The 18,544-nt window shown below is 37.6% G+C and overlaps 1 protein-coding gene across 1 annotated transcript in view; it reads right to left on the bottom strand.

Annotated features, from left to right (window-relative positions):
• Nucleotides 1-17,999, bottom strand: part of LOC116653694 (vicilin-like seed storage protein At2g18540) — a gene marked incomplete at its 5' end in the record, with an annotated part of 196,122 nt that extends 178,123 nt beyond the window's left edge. Inside the window, 1 exon segment of the mRNA XM_032446017.1 lies at nucleotides 17,643-17,999. Coding sequence (XP_032301908.1) covers nucleotides 17,643-17,999 — 357 coding nt within the window.
• Between the last annotated feature and the right edge of the window lie 545 nt (nucleotides 18,000-18,544).

The raw sequence follows: 18,544 nt of genomic DNA, 5'->3' as shown, positions 1-18,544 counted from the left end.
CGGAATACAACCTGCTTCCAAAACACTGAACTGTTTGTGCGGTGGAAACAGTCTCTGCTTACTGAAATGAAATATTGCTGAGTTTTGGATGGGCAAAAAATGCAGTGGCTGGGTGCTAGGAGAAAAGGTGGAGGGAATGTCTGTCAGCTTGCATTTGAAAGTACAAATCCCAGGAGCTCAAGGAAATATTCATAAATTTGGATCATTGTTTCTTGATTTGGTATTAAGAGTTATAGAGGAAGGAAAAGAAAAATCTTGCAACAGATGAAAGCTGACCAGATAACTGGATTTTGGTCCTGCCTCTGTTAAAGACTGAGTAAACATTAAAAATATATAATTTTAGTAGTAGCCATTAACACTGCACCTTGATTTTACAGATGTTGAACTTATAGTTCCACATAAATCCTGGTTATAACTCATGTTGGGAAAGTATTGGCTTCTCATATTAGGCATCAGAAAATATTGTGTAGTTTCAAATTAATTCTGCCTGGGCTTCATTTTTTTATTTTTTATTTTAATTTTTATAAAAAGGTAATGATATTGACCCCCTTACATCACAGGCCTCTGGTGAAAATAAAAGAAAGCCTAAGCATCACTCAAACACTCATTACTGGGCACCACCGAAAAGCAAGAGTAGAAATAATTCTCCCTTCTGACAGTGTTTTAGTAGTGGTGGCCAAGCAATGAAGTTAACACAAGATTACAAAATGAGCACTATTCATCTTGTACACCAAATGAAGCATGGATCCTGTCAAAAAAATAATATAGGAACATTGTTAAAAATAGTATTTTAATACGTACAGCAAAGATGTTGAACTGAAAATGTAGACAAGAGCATACAGGCGGGGAATTGCTTTCTGGGGGCTCATTTTGAAGGCTTAATAAAGTGTTTTTTTAAAAACCTCAGTTGTTACTACTGTTTTGAAATCTATGATGAAGGAATGGGCAATTTCTATGCGCATACATATAGCCTCTTTCACTTGATTTAGCTGTACTTTTAATTGAATATGCAGAGTTAAAGCTAGGTCACACAATAACAAGCGCAGACTTGCAGAGAATGCATATTCCCAATTGTACACAACCCACTTACATCTATTATAGATGACTCCAAAATGTCTGAGTCTACATTGATACTTTTAACAAGGTTCACAGTCAGCTCCTTCCATTTCAGTAGTGCACAGTATTAAAGCTCTTAGCTTCTATAGTTTTGGTAATAAAACTCTCGAAGTAATTACCAGTATTTTCAAATGAGCCTTTCTGCTTCCCATGAAAGGCACAAGTGACTGAAGGATGTTTGCATCTTCACCCAAAGGATGTTCAATTTGGTCACAAAAACACTTCTAGAGCACAAAGTGTTCACAGGAATTGCTGTACCTGTGTTGTGAATAGATCCACCTCTGGATCTTACGAAAGCAGTTGTGTAACATATCATACAAACTTTAGAGTGAGAAATTAAGCCTGAATAAAAGGAAATGACTGTGCTTAACTGCAGACTATTGGAAAGACAGAACAGAATTAAGCAACACAGATTTTTTTTCCTTGTACCCTAAAACTGTTACACCTAAACTAAAACAAAAGAAAATGCAATAATATACTTACATTTCCAGAAACAGATTGGACTTTAGGCTTTTCTATTGCCTTAAATGCTGTAATTCCAGCAAGAAAGTTTTATAAGGCGCAAATTCAGTATAATCTTCAGAACAGCCTCTGTTACAAATGCAAGAAGGAAATAACTTGTATTTTTGCTTTGACAGTTTTGTTATATCTAATCCAAGAAAGTGAGTAATAGAACACATTCTCTACTAGAGAAAGACAGAATTTTAACTAGCTCCTTAATCAGACTTAAATGAATCCATTGTTCATATCTCTCTGAACTAGACATGTAGATGGTTTCTGAATTATCTTTTTAAAAGCAAGCCTTCACCACCAAAAAATCCTGCGCAAAACAGAAGAATAAATGCAAGCTGATTAAAATAAATAAACTGCTGATACTCACTTTCTTACAGTGAAAACAACAGCTTTTCTCAAACTAAGTAAATATCTCAAAAGTCAAAAGACATTCATAACCTAAAGACTGCTCAAACTGTTCAGCACGAAGTCAGCATACAGTCACAGAGTCAGGTTTACAGCTGCTGAGCTTACTATGGGAGCCTGCCTGATTCTGCAAGAGTATTTTGGTGTTGTGCAGTTCACAATTCGATAGTTCTTGCATAAAACATAGCTACTTATTATATCTGCACAATAGAAAGTGACACATCTGTTCCATTTATTCATGCAGGCTCATTGTCTTCCAGCCTTATACATGAAGAATGTAGTGTTCAAAATGTTTTCCTAACTAAAGGGAAGAAAGGCAAAATATCAGCCCTCGATCTTTGTGGCAGATAAAAGCAAAAGCAGGAGGAATTTGTAAGCTTTTCAAACCTCTGGATTTCAAATACTTTCCAGCTTTTGGACACTGAAATACACACAGAAGACTTTCATTCATGTCTGAGTTAAAGAAAAAAGAAAAAAAAGGGCTGGAGTATGCCACACCTGGTGGAAGACTGAACCTTGGATTTTTCTGTGTTTGTTCTCTAGCACAAAACAAATTGGGCTAAAGTAACAAGTAACTGCCAGGATACTACTCTCTATTCATTCAGAGATGAATTCAGTAGGTTTGGATATGGTTGTATCAAGTTAAATGAAGAACTAATCTGTTTCAAAATATACCTGCATGCTCAGGACAGAGCAAGACATCTCAGAAAATACTGTGTAAAAGATGATACCTACACTACAACAAAGCCTCCAACACTGCCTTCTGCAGTATTCTCCTGGAGAAGCTGGCAGCCCATGGCTTGGACAGGTAGACTCTTTGATGGGTGAAAAACTGGCTGGAGGGCTGGGCCCAGGTAGTGGTGGTAAATGGAGTTAAATCCAGCTTGTGACCAGTGCACCCCATGGTGTTCCACAGGGGTTTTGGGGTTGGTCCTGTTCAATATCTTTATTGATTGTTTGAATGAGGGCATTGAGTGCACCCTCAGCAAGTTTGCGGATGACACCAGGTTGGCAGGAGGTGCTGATCTGCCTGAGAGTAGGAAGGCCTGACAGGGGAATCTGGACAGGCTGGATAACTGTGCTGAGGCCAAGGGAATGAAGTTCAGCAAGACCAAGTGCCGGCTTCTGCACTTTGGCCATAACAGCTCCAGGCAGTGTTACACGATTGGGATAGAGTGGCTGAAAGACTGGGCAGAGAAAATGGACCTGGGGGCATTGGTCGATGTTCATCTGAAGATGGACTAGCTGTAAGCCCACGTGGCCAAGAAGACAAATGGTATCCTGGCTTGTATCAGAAGTAGCGCTGCCAGCAGGAGCAAGAAAGTGATCATCACTCTGTACACAGCACTGTGTTCCCTTTTGGGCCCTTCTCTGCAAAAAAAGGCATTGAGGCCCTGGAGCACAATCAGGAAAGGGCAACAGAGCTGGTGAGGGGTCTGGAGCACAAGTCTTATAAGGGGTGACTGAGGGAGCTGGGTTTATTCAGTCTGGAAAAGAGGAGGTTCAGGGGTGACTTTATCACTCTGTATAACTATTTGAAGAGAGGTTGTGGTGAGGTGAGTATTGGCTGCTTCTCCAGTGTAATTAGCAATAGGACTAGAGGGAATGGCCTCAAACTGTGCCAGGGGGATTCAGGTTGGATGTTAGGAAACAGTTCTACAAAAGAATGGTCAGGTACTGAAACAAGCTGCCCAGGGAAGCAGTAGAGTCACCATCCCTGGAGACATTCAAGAAAGACTTTAATGTTGTACTAAAGGACATGGTTTAGTGGGAAATATGAGATTTCTGATGCTTTCAGTTTACACATTTTGTTTCAGTTCTCACATATAAATGTAACTGCACAAATTCCAAGCTTAATACAAAAGAAAATTATATATATCCATTATCCTGCTGATTGATTAAAAGTTGTCCGGTATCTACTAAGTATAAGTATTTCAAAAACAAATAGAAAATAACTATGATATTGAAAAAGGATTGTGAAAAAAAAGGGCATTTATGAATATTTGAAATTAGCAAGTCAACTCAATAGAATTTTGAACTGATCCTGATGTTTTCTGCACTATCATCTGTGGCGTATTTTTGATATGGAGGAGACTGAAAAGAAAGCAATGTCTTGGAGTTTGGTTTCAATAAAAAATATATATATTATAAATCTTAAGCCATTTACATATTTCACAGGAAGATAAACCATGTAACTTCACATATGTCCAGGGTATTACATTATTCTCTGGTAAAGAAATAATTGTATTATCAACCTCATTTCAAGAGACTGTTCCTTTTGAACCTATAGTTCTTAAGGAAAAAAATATATATATATTCATGAAAGTAAAATTCACAAGGCTAAAGCTTTAGCCCCCAAGCCTAATACCAGATGATTCTGCACATGAAAGTAGTTGTTCTGATCTCATCTGAACACTCAACAAACTACAGGGTAGAAAGTCCAGTGGAGTCAACTCTGAAGTCATTCAAGCTCACAAGTCTATTCAAGATCAATGCATTGTTTTGCAATCTGGGAAATGTCAGGAGTTGACCTGTTATATAAACTTCTGAAGAACTTCAATATTACTTTGTTTATTCAGTTAGTCTAGTAAGCTATAGAAACTAATTTTTATGCAAGAATAATTTCCATTCTACAGCCCCAGATGTTTTCCTGGATGTAATTTTAACATTGTGTATTGTATTTGATGCCTTTGATTAAATTTGCAATGCATTTAAAATATCAGTTTGTTCAATCAAGAGTAAAGAGATGTGAAAATGAAGTGAGTCATGCAACAGGAATTAAATCTAACACTACTTTGTCACCTATACTTTTAAGGACAGATTTCATTTACAACTTAAGTGAATCTGTGCTTCTGTCACACATCACCAGCAATGCGAACAGTCTAGAAAACATGCTGCACATTCATTAAACATAGGTTTGAAATCTCATGCTAACATGTTAAATTTTGTAGATGAACCATAATCATTCTTTCTTCCGCAAGAAGTGCATAAATGCATACAAGTAGAACTTTATTTCAACAATTTTGTAGAAATACCATAATTAAAACTTGCAAAGCTCCTTTATAAAGATAATTAAATCAGCAGTAAACTAAGTAAGGCTTGTCAGAAGCCAGTGTTTCCAAAGCATCTTCATACCAACAAAGTTCAATGGAGGAAAAGCCATTTCTGAATTCAGAGATGAGAAAATTGTGAGCCAGACCTTAACTCTCAGCAAACTAAAAGCAACAGAGCAAAGCTGATATTGGTGAAAGAGAGATGAAATATACAAGATACTGAATTACACCTTTAACTAAGGAAAACAACATAGAACGACACAGACAAGAATAGTGAGTTTCCCTAGTGCTGCTCTGTGGTCTGTTTCCTCTTCTTCTCCTTTTCCACCAATGTTTATAATTCAATTAAAAGAAGTTTCTGTGCTTCCTTTTGTTACTGGCTCTATGTACACAAGGAACATTAAGGACAATGGCAAAACAAAGCCTGCCTAATCCACTCTGTGGATTACTCTATGATGCCATGACAGTCCAAAACAGGAGATGTACCCAAAATTCAGCTTAGCAATATAAACTTATGTGAGTGTTAAGGGGCATCATGATGTTGTGGCCTTGCATTAGGTGTGCATGTCTCTGGAGTTACTCAAATCTTTTCTGCTAATGTATCAGTATTAGCTGAGAAGCCACCAGTTCACTAAAACTCAAATGCAGTCTGTGAAGCTTCAGGTCTCTAATGTGAAAGTCTCTAGCACTGCATGTCCCCTGGTCACACAGGGGCAGCCCTGAGGCTGCTTGGGACTGGGCTTCTCCTCCAAGACTGCTAAGGCTGAGGTAGTGCAGTTTGCAGTCAGACCATTGGGCCACTAGAATGACATCAACCACCTTCTTCCCACAGGCAGTCAGGAATCAGGAATTTTGTTCCGGGCCAAGAAGAGGGGAGAATGTGGGACAGCAGTGAAGAACCAGCAGGTTTAACAACTTAAATGAACAGTAACATATAAAAGCTGTCCAAAGTGCCAACTTCTCTCAGATTTATTTACAAATGCTATCTTCATCACAGGTATTATGATGCTGCTTACAAGGTTAGATAATGAAGGGAACAATGCTGAATTACCAGAAATGTGACATCTCGTGTCTTTCTAGGCTGATGGAACTAAATTGAATACATAATCATCACATCTGTGATCCTCTTAGGAACAGCCATTTTGATAATGCCAGGAAGTGATTTCATTGACATCCATTTTGTAGTGACTCTGGATTGCAAAATTCACTGTGTGTGGTTGTGTTCATTTGAATAGTATACTAAGTAAAAATATTAAACATTTTCCAGAGTTACAACACTTCTGGATTTGAGTTATGTTGAAGCATGAATATCTATCCTGAGATAACTGGTGTCACATAGAAGCAGCACTGGGCAGAGAAGTGAGAATTCCAAAGTAATTATGCTGACAATATTTTTCTGTTTTCTCTTGTTACTACCGTGATTGTATTTACTCGATCACAGACATTTCCTCTTCTCAACCCTCTTTGTCTTAATAATTTCACAAGCATGTGTTTACAAACTCAGTCTATTGTCTAGAGCATGAGTTTATGTGGATGGTTGTCTTTTTTTTTTTTTTTTTTTAAAGTCTTTATGCAAAAACCTGGGAAAACAGCACAAATAGCTGTGTTGACTAAAAGTACACTGGAAAGAGAAGACCTCTTTCCCTGGCAGATTTAATTCCAGAACACGTTCCATCGCTACAAGACTGAGTAATTTTAGTAGCTACTATCCCATCCCTTAAAATAAGCATGCTTAAGCAACTATTTTACATATAGTATATATCAATATACTAATTAGTTTGCTTCCCTACTTCACTTTTGGAGTCCTAAAAGCAGAGCACCGGAGGGGTCCATTAACAGTACAGCCCCAACCGCTATGAGATGCATATGCTGTCCCATCTTCTCTCTTAACCCTATGCTAGTACATACCACACACAATAACAAAAGTCAGAAAAACTTTATCAGCCCTCAAGCTATGTTTTCCATCTGTGCTTTCTGCATAACTTCTGATCATTCCCCCCCCCCCAACTGTTACTAGTTTTCAGAATTTGCTGTGATATACATGACATTTGTTTTGACTGACATTCTGAATATCTGAAATGAAGCGGGCCAGAGTTTCACATTTGCTTTCTTTTTGTTTTGCCAAGAAAGACCCATTATTCTCAACCATAACTTAGAAATCCCAAAAACAAAGATGCACCAGAATGACTTGGAAACACAAAAGAAATAAAAAGGAAAAGTCACATTTTGAATAGGAGGGGAGAGAGAAAGTCAGGCTTCAACTTAAGAAGTCATAACACACAGGCAAGTAACATTTCTTTTACTCATCGGAAGAGACACAGCTGCTCTTAACATGAGCAAACTTCTGCAGAGAAAGATGCTGTTTTCAGCTGGATAAAAACCTTTCCTCCAGAACTACTGGAAATTGGAGAAGTGAAGATACACATATGCTATTCATATGTGTAGCAGAAAAATAAGTCTAGACCTGAACATTCAAATAGTTTATGAAACTTCCAGATAACTTCTCTTTATGAATTTGGATTTAGATGAGCAAATTCACACATTCTATTTGGTTACTAATAATTTTTACTTACATGAAATTCAGGAAGCATTAGAAAATGTGATTACTGTCACAAAACCTGTAGGTTTTTTTCTTCAACTATATTTTCACCTTCCACTGAGATTAACAATTCCACTGTTAATTACTTTAACATCTTCTAGGTTAAAGGAATCATAATGCCCTCATGATCTGTCCTCAAAAGAGCCCGAGAAACACTGACACTTGTAAGATGCAGCAAAGAAGGATAGTACTGATTACAACCTACTAAGCACAAATAAAATTTGCATTTTTTCCTCCATTTCTTTCTGAAACTCTTGAAGCAGAAATCCTCTCTAACAAAGAGTGACATTCTCCCTGTTTCCTCACTGCAGGTAATGTTAAAGGGAGACTATGGAAGCAACACCTCAACCACTTCTACTTGCAGACTGAGCCCCATGTTTTAAGCTTGGCTCCTACAGTGACCACAAAGGCAGTGTGGCAGTTCCTTGGTTTTTGCTGGTAGCACTGGATAGCACAAAGCAATCATTCCTCGAAGCCTTGAGCTTCAGCAGCAGTCTTCAAGGCTTCTTTGCTGCAAAGAACACAGAGGCCAGCCTCAGGCCACCTTTTCACCTCCAGTCTCTAAGGAAGACGCTTCATTTCTGTCCCTTGAAAGTCAGAACTTTTATGTTAAGAAGTTTTTCACATGCACCCGTATTTATGCATCCCTTCAGGCAAATCTTTTTCTGCTAAGTTTGGAAAAATCACTCTGGAAAATTAGCAACAGAACCAGCAGAGCCCAATGGCCTTTCATTTCCTAGCTGGACACCAAAGACATTCTGCTGATATAAACAGTAAAACCTCAGGGTCATGATTCCCTTCCCTGCCCTAAAATAAGTTTTCAGAAGCCAGCCTTATACACGAATCTTTTGTGATAAAGCAAAAGTAGTTCAGAAACTTCCTGCAAACAGCTCAACTCAGAAACACTGAAACTACCTTGAGGGAAGCTTTCTTCTCTCATTAATAATAGATTAAACTGGAGAACAAGGGAGACACTAAAAGGAGCTCTGACTTACAGCTGCAGCTCTTAAAGAAAACTTAAACTCCTCAAAAAAATTAAAAAAAATAAAAAAATACAGGCTTCTGCAAAAGTGTGTACCTATTTTCTTCTCAGAACATTGTGACAACTAAAGAAAATTAAGATCAGGCTTGTCAAAGTAAAGCAGGGAAAAGAGTGATCCTTGTTATCTTGTATTACTAAGCTAATATTTAACAGATAGTAAAATCAGAACCTCAGATGCCTTGGATCTGCTTAGAAGAGAGCTAAGCAATAATTTCTCGAACTTTTCTTGGAGCAGCTAGTTTAACTGCTGATTTTAATTACCTCTGGCCCACAGCAGCTTCTTCCTTGTGTTGAAGGATGTATAAACATCACTTCATGTCTGATTTGAAAGATTCCAGGCCACCTAAAGTTTAAAGAGGCCTTCTGGAGTATGTTGAACTGGATCTCCCCCATTTAGACCAATGGCTATTTACACCCACCCTATATGGTGGCTAGTAGGAGACTAAATTCAAGAGGAGGATCAGGAGTTAATTTTAACAGATATATTTATAAGTGTAAAAGACTGTGCAGCCAAATGATGCTTTTCAAATATGTAGATGTAGAGCATGCAAGTTCACATTTTTCTCCTTAAGGAAAAAACCCATTTAACAACACTCAGCAAATTTAGAGAAAACTAATTATACTCTGTTCCTGATAGCACTGGAGATTTTAGCAGAGCTTAATATAAAATGTACCAAGCAGGTGGTTTTTATTAAGACTGCTGATGTCATGTGTTACTTGGAAGTCACACAAAGCATGCAGGGAACATTGTGAAATGAAGTTAACGTGGGGGTCACAAACTCTGTAGCTTCTGTAAGAGCTTAAAGCATGCCATAGAAGTTTATTGCTTTCCTTCAGAGTTTCTCCTTCACAGTCCAAATCAGTTTTGCTACAAATCCTTCTTCTTCACTCCCATTCATTCTGTCTTTCACATCACTGTCACTTCCACTGCTTCAGTGAAGATAAAGAATTTCTCCCCATTCCCTTGCATTGTCCCATTTCAAAGCAGCAAGTCCTCCCCACCACCAGCACAGCACGATTCTTCAAGTGTACCTTACAGAACCTGCTCTTACTGCAGACCGCTGACACACTACACACATTACAGCCTCCTTTTTTTTGGCCTTGAATTTGTCACAACATTAATTCCTTCCCGGAAGCTGAATATCCAAATCACTCTGGTTCAATAGGGCTAGAAGCTACCTTTTGCACTTACCATTTCTACTCTGTAACACCAGTCTCTTCTCTCGGGTCTGCACATTCCTGTTCGCTCTCTTTCTCTGTTGGCATTGGAAATGTTGGCTTTCATCTATAGGAAGGACATTCTAATTCTCAACAGACTATCTAGGTGGCACTTCATGACATCCCTCATTTTCTCCTTCATCTCTCACCATTGACACTTTCCTAGGAGGCAGTTAATCAGAATAATAACATTTTAAACTACTACAAGAAGCAGCATTTTTACTCTATTACGCTGGTGCCATTAACCAAGTCTCTGATTTAACAAGACTGAAATTTTGCTTGTACTTAAGAGAGAGCAGAAGCTCCATGTGTCTCTCATTTTCTATTACTGCTTTTCTGCAAAATCAACAAGGTTCTGGCTATCAAAGCCTGTAACTTTCCCTTAAAGTTTTGAAAGCAAACAGGTTTGATATTTGGAAGTTACTGTTTTACAGATAAATGCCATTGAGATGAGCCTCTGGCCTCTTGAGCTAAGCCAAAAACCAGAATAGATGTCCTCCTGAAATAATTCCACTCCAGCTGAAAAGTAAAATAGGACCCTGCTCAGTTCCAAAACACAAACAGTAAGATTTCTGAAAGTGCACTTGCATAAGACTTTAAGAATAAATGTTGACCTCTATTCCATGATCAAAGCTGACAGTTAAACTCCATTGACATAAGGGTTTTCAGCATGCAACTGATTTCCTGGATCCAGTTGTAGGTCTTCATATTTAATTGGCTTTATATGTACAGTTCCGTGTAAACCAGAGTCAGATCCAGTCATCTATAAAGCCTGGGCATAAGAGTTGCATTTAGGACTCTTTACCATCTCATTTCCTAGGTGGAGACCAACAAAAAACCTTTAACCAAACACAGTTCTTGACTTAGAAGTTCAAGGGTTTCCATCTTAGATCATATCTGCTCACTCATTTTAATTAGCAGCAAAAATATTATTTGTAGTTTTTTATATAACAGAAAAGGAAATTCTGGCATCATTTAGAATTGTGTTTTTGAAGTAGAACACAAATAATAATAAAAACATGCACCAAAAACAAAAAACCCAAGCTGGAGCTGTACACTTCAAAGACTCTGTTTCACTCACTGACTTTTTTAGTCAGCACTTTGTAATGTGAAGACCTTATGTGGAAAGTGACAGTGCTGTTCTTTGAAAAATCAAAGACAACGCACAGGCACCTATTCATATTCTGATGGTTATATTTACTATGCTCAGTAATGTGGAAGAAATAGCTCCATAGCTGAGTGTTAAGCAGAGTTCCACTTTTAAAGCTGTGCTCCAAAAAGAACTTGAAAGCATAATATCACTAGTGCTCTTTCATTGGTCATTACCAACTTCTGTTCACCATGTTCAAAAGAAGAGAAACACATTTATTCTGTGATCTAGGTGCATTTGATATTCCCTTAGGCCCTCAGCAACAAATAACCCCCTCAAATATTGCTGACAAAACTGTGAGTGAGAAAATACATAAGAAGTTTTACAAGGTTCACAGATGCTCCTAGGCTCCTTTACATCAAAGAAATTCCAGATTTAGCATTTCTATCTTGAACTGGTATGCAGAAGGTTAGGCAACTATCAAATTATACTTGAGCTCACAGAATAAAATCAACATTTCAGACAACTGAAAATCTGAGTTAGCAATTGCAATGCCATTAAGATCAGGAAAGACTGAGAAAATAACTATCTATTTGCTTCCAAATACACTTAAGATATTATCCCAAGCAAAAAACAAAAACTGGAATAGCTAGATTCTCAGAGAGAGATATGATTTAGGAGCAGGGATCTGGCAGCCAAAAGTAAAGACCTTGTATCAACTACAGCCAAATTCAAACAAAAGAAAGATGTCCTGGCCACTGTTCAATCATTGTCACACAAAGAGAGCTGCAAAAGTTGAATTCCCAAGCATGCCTGAAAGTGCTCCTGATCAGAGAGGCAAAAATTGAATTTTTCTCTAATTTTCAGCCTTCCAAGAGTAGGCACATGTTTCCCAAGAGACTGTGATATAACCATCCATGAGAAAGAAAATTAAATATCTTTCGCATGTAAGTGAAATAATCAACTACTTACTCTTCATCAGCTTTCTTACCAGATTTTTGGACATCCCAGCACGTAAAAGCAAGGTAAGACAAAATGAACCTTCTTCAAAGAACCTGATTATAGCGCACATTTTGATTTAGAATAATTAAAAAGAAACTTCCTTGAAAACTTCTCTCTAGAATCTCTCCTAGAAGGGATTCTAGAGAAAAGATAAGGACATGAAAGATGTACACATAAAAGTACATCAAGCTGTCTACTTTCTTCCAGTCCTGAAAGAGAAATCATTGCACTCCTGGGGTAAAAAGTAACACAAACAAAAGCTCTACTGATACCATCAGGATTTTAAGACAATACATTAAAAGATCAAATTCACCATCTGTGTGACACCTGGACTGCTATCCAGACTATCTGAGCTTAGAAGTCCAAGTAACTCAACTGAAGCTTTTCTCACAAACTCAAACGGTAAAACCAGACTTTAATATTGATATCCCACAACCATCGTATAAGCAGCAGCTCTATCTATGTTTCCTGGGGGGAAAATAATCATAATAATAATAACTAAAAAACTTGTTTTCCCAAGAGTAGGAGACAAACAGCTACTGATCAGTATAACAAGTTTTTCCTTTTCTGCTGATATCAGACAGTCAGCACCTGTGGACCTAGAGATTCAAGTTCTTGATTGAATCAGATCACAGCCATATTAGCTTTGCACTAAGCACTTTTGTGACTTCCAGTACCTTTCTGAAAAGAATAAGCGAAAAAAAAAAAGAAATTGCAAGTGAGAGCTGAAAAAGAAGACAAAAAATCACAATGCCCAGAAAACATATCAAACAACGGGCGCTCCTCATTTTTTCTCCTCTTCTAATTGATGTTAATTCTTTCCATGTAATACCTCTCATCCCACACAAGACCCCACGCTGGTAATACTCACCTGCCCTGTTCCCATCCCATATCACAATTATCGTACTGGAAGTTATATCAGCATAAAAAATAGACAATAAATACCAACATTTATTACTATTTCACATATTTTATTATAATTTCTAGTCTGAAATTTCTTGCCTTATAATACATCTATTTATAGATTTAAGGTGTTTAGCTTTCAAGCAGAACAGGTTCCTTAGTGGTCTATGTGTTTTATTTTTTTGTTTACATGTTTCATCTCTCACATATTTGTATTCTGATAAACACTGCTTAGACATAAATTACTCTGATGATGCAGCTTGCAAGTGGCTTAGCCACATACTCTGCTGAAAACTGAAAGACAGTTGCTGGAAATTATCGTCTCACTGTCGCTTCAGCAAGTTCCTATTTGGGTTTCACAAATATAAATAAGGTGCTCCCTACAACACAGGTATATTCATTCCTGTTTGCGTCCTGGCTAAAGATCTCATCTAATATTAACCTCCACCTGTGCCCCCGACCCCTTTTTTTTTTTTTTTGTCTTCTTCCACTTAGAATTACAATTACATAAGCTTTACCACAGTATCTTTACTATTGGAAGGGATAGGGAGACTTACCCACCTATAAGCAAAAGATGCTTAGGGATTTTGGGGTTGTTCTAGGAAGAAAATATTTTCCCCAGACTGTATCTGAATATATTGCAAATGCTGGTGTATAGTTGGAATAATACAAATGTATAGTTGCAACTAGAGCAAACGAATAGCCAGAAGGTATCTAACAAAAGACCAGTAGTAAGGCTTTCAGTCAAGAAGGATGCTCACAGAGGTTGAAGCTCACCACAAAAACTCCAGAAAGAAATGCTACCTTAGTGGTGGTCAGCCCTGATATGGAATCTAGGAGAGGTCAAGCTCCAACCCTTCCAGGAGCACAGCTGAATTACCTTCACCTGTTGTTTGTCTCAGCTGGTTAATCAGAGGTTCAGGCTGTGATCAACAGTTTCCCTTACACTGGTCATATAATTAATATAGTTGCATGATACATAATGTTAATGTGTGGAGTTCTTTAAAATTAGATTCTACTGACTTAAACACTTTTTTTTCTTCTTTTTTCAAGAGCATGCTAATAGGCTGGCCTAAATTTTCCTAAAAAAGCCTTCGAAAATCCATAGTTCTTAATAAATGCTGTATAAAAAGCATTTTTCCTTGAGAAGAAGCAATTCAGTTTGTTTTTCAATTTCTCAAAATTTTGCCATGACTATACAAGTAATAAAGATTATTAAGACTAGCAGAGTCTCTATTTCTCTTAAAAATGTAGCTCTATATTTCTGCTAATAACAATCTTTGGGTGTGCTCTCAGAAAAACCAACAAACAAAAACAGCACAGCAAGATCCTCTTTCAAGCTGAGCTGAAGCATAGAAAAGTCACTTTTAATATTCCTCATTACTACTGGGAGCACCAATTTGTGTCCTTTGCCTTAGGAATTCTGCTTTATCTTTCCCAAAGCTGGGTGAAAACAAAAATTGTATTTTCTAGGTCGTATGTGTGGGTTGTTATTCACTGAAGTCCTGCTCAACAATTGGCTAGCTCTCCTTTTGACATTAGGATGGTGGTATCTTGAGCCTGTACCAACAATCCCAGATGAAATCAGCAGCTCTTCCTCATTCTTAACTGTTCTACTTTGTAAATGTCTGTTTGATTTGGATTTCTTAATATGGACAAGGCTCATAAAAAGGATAGGGCATAGCAGAATTATTGTGTGTGCTATTTCATGGCACTCTTGCCACCTCATTTTCAATTTGTTTACGCTGCTTAGCTTAGTATGATATTTTTTATGTAGATGATAACACCAATAGGCTCTGCAAAGAAAATCAGCATGGCTGCTGATTGTACCAGACTCATTGTAGTATTCTACTTCTTTTTTTTTATTTTCCATTAAACTACCTCAAAAAAGCAGACTTTTTATGAAGTCACACAACTTGCAGAGCTTGTTGTGTTTCAAAAAGCCTGATGTCCTTAATGTAGTCCTGCATGGCAGGTTGGGGTACATGATTTCACTTTCTTCTATGTCTGAACTTCAAACTATGCCCTTTCCCATATTCAGTCCCACTACCTTGGTTTTCACATCAGTATTTTCTTCCCAGTATACCTAATAACTGTATAAAATAGATTCTAAATTAAGTAATCAAGCTTTATTGCATAAAAACAATCAAAAGAATAGAAAAATCCATCCCAATGAGCAACCCTTGCCTCCAGTTTTCTTTGAAGTCTTTCAGTTTGGTTTGGAAGGATTGACTTCAGAAAAAAAAACTCAACTCATTTCAATCTAGACCTTAACAGACAATCTTTTTATAAGATTAGTACCACTCATCTTTTATCTCTTTCTAAGAGTTACACCATTCATCTTTTTCTACTCCTTTGAGGCAAGACTGCAATTCAAAGTTCTTTTTAAGACCCAAAACTTGGAAACAAGAGACCCTACCCTTGTCTTCAGCAATGTTTGCTGTTTCATTCCGCATGGGGCTTGTATACTTGGATACACCTTTTAAAGGAACTGTTTACAGTGTTACAAACATCTTCAGACAAACAGCTAACAGTGGTACCTCTTTTAAGTGTCAGGCTCTTGGTAATTTCCTTACCACTCAAAGGGTGTGATTTTGTCAGTGCATTACCCTGCTGCTGTAGTTTGCTGGAGGAAAGTATAAGTAAAAAATGAAAATAAAAATAACCATACAAAATTACTGGGCTACAAAACTAGTCAGACCAGGGAGTCCTTCCAGCCTCCAGTAGATTTGGCACAGGAATATGGATGGGCTATTATTGACCAAGTTTTGGAAATCAGAGCAAAGCAAACATTCACACTGCCTGGACTTAACATCTGTTTACTGCTGGCATTGCTGCCACTGGGCACATCACCATGTGACACAGTCCTCAGAGATGACATTTTGAGAGGAAGATCAATGTAGTCCCATTAAATTAGGTTTTCATGTTAAATCCTTCTAAGAAGGAAAAAGGGAAATCATTAACATTTGATTTTTGTACTTGGAGCATTCTGAAAGGCAGGGCTTTCTTCCCAATATGTTCAGGCTCTACAAACAGGAAACTAAATAGTATTTTCAGGTCCTGAAACAAACAGACCTTTCAGCACAAGAGGAAGCAATATTTTTCTAAGCAGCACCTCTTGCACATCTGAACATTTAGTTCACTGTAGTTAATACTGTCCAGTACCTTGTATACCTTGTTCAATATCCTTGCTTCTGTTAAAACAGTAAAGATGCCATCATATTTGGCTTGATTTAATATTTTCTGGAATTAAATATTAATGTTCAGAGTACAAATGTAGTCTAATATCTACTAAAGCAATCCTCACTGGGTATTTATTTTCAGAATATCTTCTTGTATATAGTTACACATCCTTGAATACCCATCCAAAGATCTTTGCAATACATTTTGATTTAGGAGCTTGGTTCTGAACCTGAATTCTATTTTTGATGTTTTGGACCCCACAGACCTTTCATATTTCAGATTAGTCCCAGGTTTTCAGAGTTTGGGTTTGCTCATTTGTTCTAACAGACAGCATAAGAAAGAAAGTCAGCTGAAGCTGTCACAAAAGTACAGCAGTTTCCAAGTGTGTCCTGTGGAGCATCTCAGCCTGTCCACGGTCTCTGCGGGCCTGCCTCTGAGCCGGGGCTGATGCTGTGCATGCAAACGTTTGACTTCCCCAAGGTAGTAATTATGCACGTTAACGAGCTATAGATCCTAACTCTGCATGGTGTTTCAGACATATTATATCAGTCTGTTACAATTTAATTTTAACAGATGCCATGTAGCTTTATGGCATTGGTAGTCCAAAGCACAACAAAGTGGCTGAGGATTAAACTTTAACAGGCAGGAACTGAACTGCAGTGCCCTGTGTTTAATCACTTTGGAAACAAGTCCTGTGTAAAAAGCCCACAGGCAGAGTTGTTTTTACTCCATGAGATTTGAAATGAGAATGTAAAGCCAAAGAGGACTTACAATAAAAATGCAGTTAAAAAAAAAATAGAGCAGAGTTATGAGAATTCTTATTCTGCACCCCCAAACAAGATGTGTCTTTCTTTAAACATGATTATCTCAAAATAGTACTAATTTAACAAATTAATAATCCAAGAAACTATAGTCAAATCTATCATTGGAAGTACTAATAAAAACAGTCCATAACAAAGCTTCTCACAAAGTCTTGTATCTTCTGATATTTTTCTGGTTTCTTTCCCTCAGTAGGCGATCCCCGTCTTTTCTTGAGAATTTCTGGTTATTCCCTGCTATTTTTTTGTTTTGCTTTGTTTTGTTTCTCAGTAAGCTAGTAGATAGCAGATAAAGATATCAATATTCTACACTTTACATTGCGCTATGAGGCAGTGCCACAGAGCAGAGCTGGAAGCCTTCCATTTGCAGAAAATCACTCACCTGCTAAACAAATGAGATCATCCATCTGTTCTATATAATTCTTCTGTTGCTATTTACCAGCATCTTGAGATGGTAACAAAATGCTTTGACCTCATATTTATTTGGTCCAATCACCATGAAAAAGAAAATACAGTGAGCTGTATTGTTCTAAGCAAAAATCTGAGATCTAGAGATCTCAAGTGATGGTGTAGCATCACACGTAGAAATATGTGTCTGAGAATTGCAAGTCCTGGCACATACCCAGTTGTAACCACTACAACCATTAGAAAATGCCTTGTTAAAGCTGGTATTATTTACTGGCAGTAATTTTAACGTAGCTCTTTCCTTTTCTCTTCTCTTTTTCTTTCTTCTTTTCTCTTTCCTTCTTCTTTCTTTTCTTTCTTTCTTTCTTCTTTCTTTCTTCTTCTTTCTTTCTTTCTTTCTTTCTTTCTTTCTTTCTCCTTCCTCTTCCTTCCTTCCTTTCCTCCTTCCTTCCTTCTTTCCTTCCTTCCTTCCTTCCTTCTCCTTCCTTCTTCCTTCTTCCTTCCTTCTACTTTTCCTTCTCCCTTTACCTTCCCTTCCTTCCTCTTCCTTGCATTCCTTGTACTCTTTCCTTCTTCCTTCCTTTCCTTCCTCTTCCTTCCTGTTGTCCTTCCTTCCTTCCTTCCTTCCTTGCTTCTTCCTGCCTTCTTCCTTCTTCCTTCCTGTTCTTCCTTCCTTCCTTCCTTCCTTCCTTCTTGCCTTCCTTCGTTTCTTCCTTCCTCCGTTCCTATCCTTCCTTCACTTCCTTTCCTCCTTCCTTCTTTCCTTCCTTCTCCTTCTTTTTAAACCTCTAAGTCATAATAAATACAAGGAACATTTGTTTTAAAGAATAATCTATGATGTAAGGATATAAGCACCTTGGTTTTGAAATTCAGGTTTGTAGTAGTACATTTGTTTAAGATCAAAACAACAGAAAGACACAGTTACACAAAAATGGGAAGACCTTTTCCATTAATACACTGAGTGAAATCCATGCCCTACAGGTATCAGATGGTAGGAAAGACACTAAATCCTAGAATACAGAAGGTTAAATCACCACATGCTGTTAGCTTACACAAAAGGCTGACTCAGTGTCTTCCTTGACTCATATGAGGAAGAGACATAAGTAAAGTGCAGCAAAACCTGTGAAACAAATATCTTAGAGCCTTATGAGAAACACTGCTCTTCCTTGGAAGGCATCTATGCAGGGATTCATTTTT

Source organism: Coturnix japonica, chromosome 1 (assembly GCF_001577835.2).
Source record: "Coturnix japonica isolate 7356 chromosome 1, Coturnix japonica 2.1, whole genome shotgun sequence".
NCBI classification, from domain to species: Eukaryota; Metazoa; Chordata; class Aves; order Galliformes; family Phasianidae; genus Coturnix; species Coturnix japonica.
This window is presented reverse-complemented; position numbering and strand designations above follow the sequence as displayed.